General features: G+C 36.5%; 1 protein-coding gene across 6 annotated transcripts in view; it reads left to right on the top strand.

The window, feature by feature from the left end:
* Positions 1-8,882, top strand: part of letm1 (leucine zipper-EF-hand containing transmembrane protein 1) — a 54,712-nt gene extending 45,830 nt beyond the window's left edge. For 5 of the 6 annotated variants that reach the window (XM_010783010.1, XM_010783008.1, XM_010783009.1 and 2 more), the window contains one exon: positions 899-8,882. In XM_010783010.1, the coding sequence (XP_010781312.1) occupies positions 899-1,048 (150 nt within the window). In that variant the 3' untranslated portion in view covers positions 1,049-8,882. The remainder of the gene's footprint in view (positions 1-898) is intronic. The other variant, XR_799473.1, reaches the window with a different exon arrangement.
* Positions 8,883-10,821: the final 1,939 nt, after the last annotated feature.

Below are 10,821 nucleotides of genomic sequence, written 5' to 3'. Positions count from 1 at the left end.
GGAAGAGCCCATTGACTGAAAGGGTTTAGCAAAAATGCAGAGGATTGCTTGAAGGAAGATGTGCATGTTTAATGGGACTTTTAGGAAGGAGAAGGGCTCTTTTCCTTTAAAGTGGACCTATCATGCTATATTTGAATAATATAGTGTAGGACCATACCTATATAAGGCATATTTATACTTTTTATTTTTCAAAATACCAAACAGATCATGCATTTTAGCCCTTCCTCATTTCGCTCAATTTAACACTGTCTTTGCATGGGCTGATTCTGTGAGAACAGCACCATCTACAGGCCTGGCATATGTACTACAGCGTCTCCAGCGCTTTCCAACGGCAATGTCCGTGGCTGTCTCCTCCTGATTGGTGGAGTTGGCCCAATAGCCGTAGCGCCACTTCTGTGACGTCGCAGAAGTGTTCAAATCTGGATCAGTCTGTATCAGATCCGTTGCAGCCCCTTTTTAAGAGATTTGGGTATTGAGGAAAATAGAGAGGGTTGTGTTTTCTGACACTTGGTGAGTTCCCTGGAACACCGGGGACACATGTTCATGTATAAAAGACGTACAAAAGTGAATTTTGCATGATAGGTCAAATGTTTGGCTCTATGAAACCTGATGTACTTATATGATTCTGTTTTCTTCAAGTTTGTATCTTCTTGGTCGAACGCACTTATTGTAAGTCGCTTTGGATAAAAGCTTCAGCTAAATGTAATGTAATGTAAGAAGCTGACAAGAAATTAAAATAGGTTAAAAGAAAATTATTTTAAAAAATAAAATTTAAAATAAAAGCAAAACAGAACAAATACAGTAAAACATGGACAATGATATTACGATGAGCCATATTAAAAAGATAGGTTTTGAATTTGCTTTGAAACATTTGCTCTTTTGTCCTGCATTATCCCAGGTGGTGGAGCTGATCGACAAGGAGGACATCGACATCTCCACCTCTCAGGTGGCGGACATCATGGTGATGCTGCAGAAGGAGGAGAAGCTGATAGAGAAGGAGAAGGCCAAAGAGAAGGCTGAGAAGGAGGCAGCCACTTTCACTAACTAACTTTTTCCATAAAGACACATAGCGATATATAAATACAAAAAAGACACCACTGACTGGCTCCCGGTCATAGAAAAGTCTTCACAGCAGATCGATGTGGACGACCATTAAGAGAGGTAACCGTTGCCTTCTCAAAATGTCCGGAAAATAACATAAAAATCATAAAAGAAGGCAAATTGCCTTTAAAAAGGCACAAAATCTAACTTGATAATGTTAAACGTTTCTGTACTAATCATGTAATATATGTTGATTATATGTAACTTATATATCAATGAGTTATTGATAGAGGGAACACAATGGTTAATATTCCAGCATGAGAGATGGCAAAAGAGGAAGTTGTTTAAAGATTATGTTTGGAAAAATATATATTAGGGAGAAATATTGTTTAAAGTTTGAGGTGAACCTTCTTGCCTTTTCCTTTCTGTCATCTCACAGATCATTTCTGGACCCTTCTCAGTCATCTTCATTTCCATCATTTATTTATTTTCCTCTTTTGATTTTGTTCATTCATCATGCTCTCATATTGTAACCTTTTGTTATTTCTTTCTGAACGGTACTTGCACGGGGTAGCTTTTTGCTTGCTTTAGTTTAGTATGGTGGCTGCTAACAAATATATAATCACACAAAGAAAATCCACCAAAAACATAAAATCATGCGTGAGATTAAAATAATGCTAATTATTCAATCTAATAATAATAATAAAAAATCCTAGCTTTACGTTAATCATTCCCAGTCAATCATAAGTAAATGGAGGATTCATGTGTTGGATGTTAATGACTAAAGCATCAATATTAAAAACTACTGTACTGGATTTTATTTTCATTTTGTACTTAATATTTTGTCTCATTTTAGCAAAGCTCTTCATAGTCATTCTTGTGTATTCCCAATAGATCTCTGATAAATGCCAAAATTGCACTATGGCACATTTAATCATAGCTTTTTGATTCCTAAAACCAACAAACAAACAAAGCTGTTTCCTCAGCAGTAAGGACAATGCGTATCTTGACACAAAAAAAGCCAAACAATTGAAATATCAGTCAGTTGTGTAGAGTAGAAAAGTGTTTAAGTTTTTTTCTGGCTTCTGTCTCGGAAAGTATTTTGCAGTTGTTTGGAGGTTGTCTGCTCGGAAGGTGGAAGTAGTTTATCTGCAACTAGTTCATTTTACGCACGTGAGTAGTGTGATAACTCGTAATCCTGACCTCCATAGCTTGAATACTAAGTGACCTTTGCTTGACAGAGATATTATGGATCACTGTATATTTTTTGAGTACTGTACGCTAGATAGTCTTCACAGAGGATTTACTTGATGTAATTTGGGCTGAAAGAAGCTTTCTTGTAGTTGAAGGTGGTTAGAGGCACACACTGAGTTATTTAGCACTGCAGCCATGAATGTGTGGATTGTAAGCAATCATTTCAGTTAATAATCAAGTCAACTACTGAGCTGTACGTCCCTTTTCAACTGTGTCCACACTGTGTTCACACTGTGTCCACACTGTGTCACACTGTGTTCACACTGTGTTCACACTGTGTTCACACTGTCCACACTGCAGGCAGCCTGGCCACTGCATTTTTGACAACACATTTAAACAAGTGCTGCAATTAATATTTATTTTGATTTTATTTGATGCGTTTTGTTTAAACGTTAATCTATAAAATGTCAAACAATGGACACGATGACGGTTTCAAATGATGATTTTTAGTCTGTCCAACACCCATAATCGGGGTTTGGATTCAATTGGTAAAAATAAAACAGGAAAAATTCGCAGATTCTTATCTTTTAGAACTTGGACACAGCCATTGTTCATTCATTCAATGTTTGCCTAATTGATGTCTTACACAAGTACTATATTTTCAAAATGGAGGTATCTCTCAATCCGCTCATTGTTTAATTGAATACTTTCAGCACACTGAGTTGTTTGTCTCGTGTGATCCCACAGTAAAGGGAAGATTTAGTGTTGGGTACTCTGTGGTGGAACAAACACTTTTTCCTCCACGGTAACCAGAGAGGAGCTCAGATGTAAACGTCAGAAGACAAAGTGGTGCTTGAGATAGCGCTGAGAGGACGGCGCTTCATTTAAATCTGTTCCCGGAATCCGCTGTCATACGTGTGCGTGATTTAGAGCTCGTGGTGCTCTGTCCCGGGTCAGACCCAGCGCTGCAGTCACTCTGATGGGTGCTGATGGGTAAACACTCGCCCCATACATGGGCCACAGCCAGCTCCTCTGGAGGGTTGTGTTTATGTTAAGAGACGATCCTGCGGGACATGGCATGCTCTGCTCCGCATAAATCAGCCGTCGGTGTAAACACGTCGCAGGAACGCTGTGACAACGTCTCTATTACACTTGGCAGCAGAGAGGGGTGTTTGTGGTCGGGTCGGAGGTGTGTGTGTACGTCAGCAGCACTGCCACTGTTTCTAGGCACCGAGGGGCCAAAGGACTGGGGGTATATGTGTGATAGTGATATATACCAGGGCATCAAGGTCTGGAGAGGATTGAAATGGTATGTGTGTTGATGCAGAGCGCTCCAGGAAAACTAAATGTATTAATCTGTTAATCATTTAATCTGTAAAAAGTGATCTGTCAGCACTCAGGTTTTTGTCCAAACAACAGTCGAAAACCTCAATCATTTGTATTTACAATCATTAATCTAAACTGTGTTTGGCATGTTTGGTGAGCGAAATAATTAAAAACAAGCTATCTGTTATTTTCTGTCGATGAACGAATTAACCAACCATTTCAGTTCTAAATTCTTTCCATCTTCAAGGTAATTTGTTTGTGTTACAAAGCCCAAACATTTTACAAAATTATAGGATATTCAATATAGAAGCAGAAAATGAAAATGTGCTAATTCTTACACGTAAGATGGTTGCATATATGATCAAACAATTGTATATTCTCGCAAATATTGTGCTACTAAAGAGCTATAAAATAACTTCACACACTGGTCCTTTTGACATTATATTTCGGACATGCTAGCGGGATATGATAATCTAAAATAAAATAACCTAAAAATGCATTCATGAAATTCTGGAAAAAACAATACATTTTGTATAAAAAACAACATAAAGGAACCTTTATATGAAAGCAGAATGCTACATGACAGTCAACATTTAAAAAAGTTTGCCTATATTTACAAAACCTCTGCAGGCGTGCGTGGTGGTTTGTGATTGTGTGTGGAGCGGAGCAGCGTTCAAAGCTCACCGCTGGCAGCAGTGTTGCACTACGTTTCAGAAAAGTCTTTCTAAAGGAGGAAGAGAGGAGGGTTGCCGTTGGCAGCAGAGGCATTTTGACAGCCATCTTGTTTTTCATTGGAAACAAAGTCCAGTATGCAGGAGTCTAGTTTTTTTCTCTTTTGGTGACTTTCATTTGACATTTTAGACTCATTGGAAGAAGAAACAGCAGATTTGAGCTCGCTGTCTCTGACTGTCCTCTGCTAAGTATTTCCAATGTGTAAATGCACTATTTGTTTTTGATACCGCAGGTGTGTGTGAACTGTTTGGACTCAGGCTGTGTGAGCTGCTTTGTCGCCATCTACGATATAAAAACCGTCCTTAAAGATTCCTGTAGAGTTTGAGGAGTTGTATGCTAGAAGAACAAATACTTAAAGCAATAAGTCATGATGCATCATGTACATAACTTTGTATTTTCCTTTTTGAGGCAGAGGTGTGTTTGATTGTAAAATATGTAATTTAGAGTCAGTTAGAAAAAAGGCTAACCAAAAAGTGATGTGTGGTTTTTGATAGTCTGCTTTTTTGGGAGGTGATGCACTAGTTGGTGATTATTGTATGGAACTATATATTTTTAAGAATCCACTTTTTCCAGGAAGCTACCTTTTTGTAGGATCTTTAAAAATATATGAGATTTATCTTTGGGTGGAAGTAGGGGGAAAAGGCAGCTGGAGACTGAAACCAGGATCAGGAGAGTTTTAAAGTCAGGGAAACATGATGAGGAGGAGGAGGAGTCTAACTGGAGCAACTATCAGGTTCATAATCAGGTGTAGAAAACTTTAAACATTTTAATTAATAGCGCATCCGCCATCTTTTATCACGAGTTCAGGTGTGTTCAGGCAGAAGGCTAAGCATATATTCCTCACTTTTCTACCAGTTTCAAATGTAGAAAATACATATATATTCAAGATTTGTTTGCATGTGTGGAAATGGAAAGACGCATTTTTTTAACATTTCTATGCGCCGAAAATAAAATGCCTTCTGTCTGAACCGGTCTGAACACACTGTAAATAATTAATTTGACATGTTTAAAATCCCCCGTGTTGGCTAGCCGCTTTTAGTTTACATGATATTAATCCCAAACAATAATCAAATTAATTCTAAAAAAGAAATGTAGGAATCCAGTGTTGATCTTTTAAGTTTGAATAGGCTAACATCAGAGAAAGAAATCAGGTAACATCTCAACTCAGTTTGAAAGGTGCGGTGACATCATGCAGTATAAAAGATAAAGCCTGCTGGAGGTTTAGTTTTGAGATAATTGTTATTTATTTATTTATTTAATCAAATTTTGCAATGTTTTTTTTTTTTTCTTCATCCAAATGTGGAGATATTCTTTAACAACATGACCTGATATCAGAATTTAGTTTGACTATCTTGACCCTCAAATGACTATCTTGACTCTCAAATGTATGAAAAGCTTCATTTATTTTTAAACACAGATCAAGTGTTAATGTACAGCAACTTTTAAAAATGAATCATACATGTTGAATAAATTATGGATGATCCTGGATTCTCTTTTTTGTTTGATTTTGTTTTCCCATCACTCATGCTTTGTCTCATTTCCACTCAGCCATTTTAGGTTGTGTCATCTCTAAAGCTCTCCATGCAGACATTCTCTGTGTTTTGTTATCCCAAACCTTCAATCTTGACATCACTGCCTCTCCCCACAAAGCCTCCGTACTCCACAGCTGGAGCTCAACCCAGCTAAAATGTTAAAGTCTGAATGTTAACAGATTAAAGTAAAGTACACAGACGCATCGAGGCCATTAGAGATCTTGTTTTTAAGTCCTTATGGACACTGAACGTCCTGTGAAACGCCATCATTGGCCAGGCTGACTTCCTGCAGGTTTCTGTTGAATATTTAATCATTTTCTTTGCATTAATGGCAAAAAGAAAAATAATTTTATTTTGGCGGTGTGTCCCTGCTTATGTGATGCTCTGGAACAGATCCAAACAAAGCCTGAAAAAACAGATACACAACATTTAATGAGTACAGTTTAACATGTGAATACAGGAAGAGTGAGTCTCATTCCTGATTGGGTAGCAGCAGAAGAGGCAGAGAGCGTGTTAACCAATGGTAACTAATTGCATAAGCGTTACAGCCTTGAGTATTCCTTGTGTCTTCTTAACAGAGGTTGAGAAGTAATGCACTTATTTTTCACTGTATAAAGCTAATGGTATCTGAAAGTGGATCCCAGGAATGTATAAGGTTTGCACAGGTATGTTCTGTAAATAGTAAGTAGAGGTATAATTGTATATAAGATTAAATAGGGGTTGTTTAAGGGTAGAATTCTGCAAAATGAAACCTATGGGTGTCATTTTTATTTGGTTTGGAAAATGTTGGATTTATTCAGATGTTAGGAACACTGCGGTTCATACTCATTATTTCCCCGAGGCCTAAAACAATTAATCACATTTAAAGTCGCAGGGGTCTAAAAAACATTTCTGGTGTTCGCTGTCAGTCCTTCCTAAAAAAACATGAATATTATGAATGAAGCTTTTTCGTCGGCTTTTCATGCCCATATATACGTTTGACACGTTTACCCTCCTTTACTCCAGTTTGTTTTGTCTTTTGTTTCAATTTCATCCATTTTCCATCGGGTTTACCCTCATATTCATATATCATGAAAATATGTCAATATCTAATGGAGATGTTAAACATTTTGCACAAGTTAAATGAACCTTTTCTAAAGATTCAAATAATAATAATAATGGCCCTTTTGACTCCTAAAACGGATTTTAAGAAAATGTTCAAATGTAATTCCTAGAAGTTTGATAAATATGGGCTCGGGATGAGATGTTTACACGAGCGAAACGTAACGGGAGATTCAGTGTAGAAAATACTAACTAAGTGATCCTCAAAATATATTTAAGTTATTTTTAAATAAGGGTGGAGAAGGGGAGTTTAGTCCTGGGACTCAGCTCCCTTAAGTGGACACTTGAAGCAGCAGATTGAGGTCCTCACTGCTGTATAAACAAAATGTGGACCTTCTTTTAAAGTAGAATTTTACTGTAAATAAGTTAAGGAGCTTGCTAGATGTCTCACTGTGCAGCACTTAGTCCCATCGCAGACTGCATGCTCAAGTAGAAAAAACATTAAACTCTTCTATCGGTGTGAAACCTGAGTCTGTATACATGTATTTGTATATTTCACATTTTGGGGTGTTTTCCTGATGTTGGATCTCAGCTGAGAAACAACACAGACTTTTCTCACAGCGTCAGTGTTCATAGTGGCTGTAAAGTTTTCTCAAATATGTAAACTGACTGGGTGTGCTTCACTCAGATACTTAAGAAAATAACTATAGGAATCCTAAAAGCCAAGAAGAAGATTGAGAGGAAGGGGTGACTTGTTTTGACTCAAAAGTCCTCTCCTCACAGGTGCTTCATGCTTTGGACTGTAACTTATTTCTTCTGGAAGTCACATATTTTTTTGTTTTTTTTAACATCAATGCCTGAGGATCATTTTATTGACCACATCCAAGTCCCCGTGGTTGATTATGTTCTGTTATGGTTTCTTAAAACCAGTTGTCATGTTGGTTATTTTATTCTTTTAACCACATTAACTGTTAACATCTTGTTTGAAAAAAGATTGCGGTGTCGAGAAATGTTTGGTTGATTAATCGTTTCTTCCAGAGCATCATTTTTTTTTTTTCTTAGGGGCAAAACGTCATTTTAGAAGTGAACATTTCATAACAAAACAATGAGTTATTTATTATGAAACATGATTTCCCACCCAATTTTGCCCCAACAATCAACTGTACTTAACTTTCTTGGAAACAAAACTTTTAAACAAACTATTTTAAAGTTGTTATCTTCAAACAGCTTAAAAAAAGAAGGCAATGCAACTTTATTTGTAAAGCAGCTTTCCTACATTGATCAATTCAAACTGAAAAACACACAAGCCTAACTCAACCACATTGGTGCTCACAGATAATGTAATGCCTTCCAAGTCGTGCTGGTTGGAAAGCCCCCCCCCCTCCCCCTCCCCCCCCTTAATTACATCTTAAGGGCTTTAAAAAATGCAATAATGATATTTATTAATAAGGTGTAACGAATGTACATTTTCAATGTATCACTTGGTGTTATGACCATACTCTATTTACATGTTCGAGTTGCTTCATCAACCTCTAGTTTTTGCTTCAGGCTTCTTCGGTTTATTTGTGTTGGTATTTCAACACCATGTTAAAGATTTTGGAATTTTCCATCTGTCACGACATCTGAATGTCCTGTCTGACTACAAAGAGCTGGGGAGAGTAAAACAGTTTGGAAATCATACAAAACAGGAAACAAAAGCCGTTGAATAACACAGAAAAGAACATAGTGTCGATCATCAATGTAAATCTTCACACAGATGCAGAAGTTTATAAAAGTGAAAAGTGTTTATAGTGAAACCACACTGTTGTCTGCTTCAGTATAAAACTCACAGTGCTGTCTAAAGGAACATCTGGATGGTTCGCCAGCTGCTGTGATCACGCTGTTATTCACATCGCTTGAAACAAACTGCAATACATCTCTATACAGCTGCTGTCTGTGCTTCTGCCTTCAGTAGTACTGGTCTATTCTATCTGTTAATGAATATAACCCTTTTGAAATAAACACATACTGATACTTTGGGCTGGTATTTGTCTTTATATATACATTAAACATGTGAAATGGGAATCTAACTTTTTATAAAGTCATGTTATTTCAATTATTTCCTCATTGAAAAGCTGTGTTTATTCTAGAAATTATTTTTGGAATACTTATTTCAACTTTAAAAAGTTCATTATTTTGGATTCCACTTGAGCGTAGCCACCATATAAGACTAAACAAGGTTTTACAAATAAGTAATTTAATAATTTTTTCATCAAAGCTAACAAAAAATGATTATATACCTTATCCTGACTCTGAGCTCATGACTTATCACGGAGCGAAACTCATCAGATTTGGTCACATAACTCCATAAATATAAACTGAGGCAACATAAAAATATGCTCCAAAATGCGTTAAAAGATCTGTTGTAAAGGAACCATTGAGAAAATAAAATAAAAAAATAAAATGAAAGCAACTTCAGTGTCAAAATATCAGCTTTCAGCCTCCAAAAGCTCATTTCCATCCATTTGTTTACAGTTGTTTGCAGTGTGGCCACCAGATGGCAGTGTGAGCCTGATAGTGCAGATGAATGATTTTTCTGATTTAACTGATTTCATGATGAATGAACACAGACCACTCAGCCGCCTAGCAAATGGGGTAAATAAAAGGAAACACTTTGTCCTCACACATTTGCAGCTTCAGGTCAGGTGAGAGTGTTTTTACTGTGTCATGTAACCATAGAAGAAGAAACACTAATTGACTTTCAGACATGTCCCTGTGTGTAATCTTTCTGCTCTCGTTATGTTCCCTTGTAGGGAAACCCCACCTTTCTGGCGTCCCAGCAGAGAAAGCAAACCATGCAAAGAGTTTCAAAGGCTTCATGAAACTGAGCTCAATGCAAACTAATGATAGAGTAGTTAGCCTAGTCATTTAAATTGGCAAAATGCACATCGTTTTGTTTGTTTAAAAATGTCACAATGACTAGGGATAGATGGAATAAGCTGTAGTTTGGAAAAAGTACTCCTTTACTTAAAAACACCACAATGATAACATGTTACCATGATAAAAGTTAAATAGTTGCACCAAAACTGCCTCGATGTAAATATGAAAGTAACTTTTTTTGAAGTGCAGGTTTTTGTGAATTTTGTAATACATCAATAATAAAAATAAAAATGAACGGAAAATATAAAATGACATTATAGTAGCCATACAAGATGTGTTGCTTAAAATTATTTAATTACACTTAATGATATCCTCTAAAATGTCTCAAATGGTTTCACGCATTTCCTGAAACTCTGATGAAGCCAGGTTTCAAGTTATTATGTAATTTTTAAGTATTAGATTATACTTATAATCTTTCTTTATAATCTTTATATATTAGACTTTTAGGAACAATGAACATTATTCCCTTTGAAACGGTTTTATAAATCAGGATCTGAGTGATGAACAAAGCCTTCTGTAAAAACTGAAACATTTTTAAACGTATATATAACTTTGAGAAACATCCCAGGTTACCTACATATTTTGTATTGCAAGTTCTCTTACTGTAAATGTTATAAATAAATATGCTTAAGTCACATGTTCCAGTGCTAAGATTAGGTGAGTTTAGGAGAAATCTCGGATGCAAACAGACAAAGTTAGTCAAATAAACACCTAAATGTGTATTTTGGATGTTTCCTTTTCCACTCATCTGAAAGAAATGTGACTAAATGTTTTGGAAGCAAAATAACCCAAACTCAAAAAGTTACCAATACATAGAAGAATAACAGATTTCACTGTGCTGCCTAAAGTAGAGGTAGCAGGAAGTAGTCAAGTACTGCTGCATTATTCCAGAGTACAGTAGTGGAGTAAAGGTAGAAGAGATATGTTACAGCTCTGCTCTCAGTGAGTCTTTAAGTGTGGGTTAATGGACGTTCTGCACTGAGGCCTCTCTGTATCAGAACCTCAGGCCTGTCTCTCTTCCAGACCAAACACACAT

Source organism: Notothenia coriiceps, unplaced genomic scaffold, assembly GCF_000735185.1.
Source record: "Notothenia coriiceps isolate Sejong01 unplaced genomic scaffold, NC01 NC01_scaffold00024668, whole genome shotgun sequence".
NCBI lineage: Eukaryota > Metazoa > Chordata > Actinopteri > Perciformes > Nototheniidae > Notothenia > Notothenia coriiceps.
The sequence above is the reverse complement of the archived record's forward strand: the minus strand, read 5'-3'. Positions and strand labels throughout refer to the sequence as shown.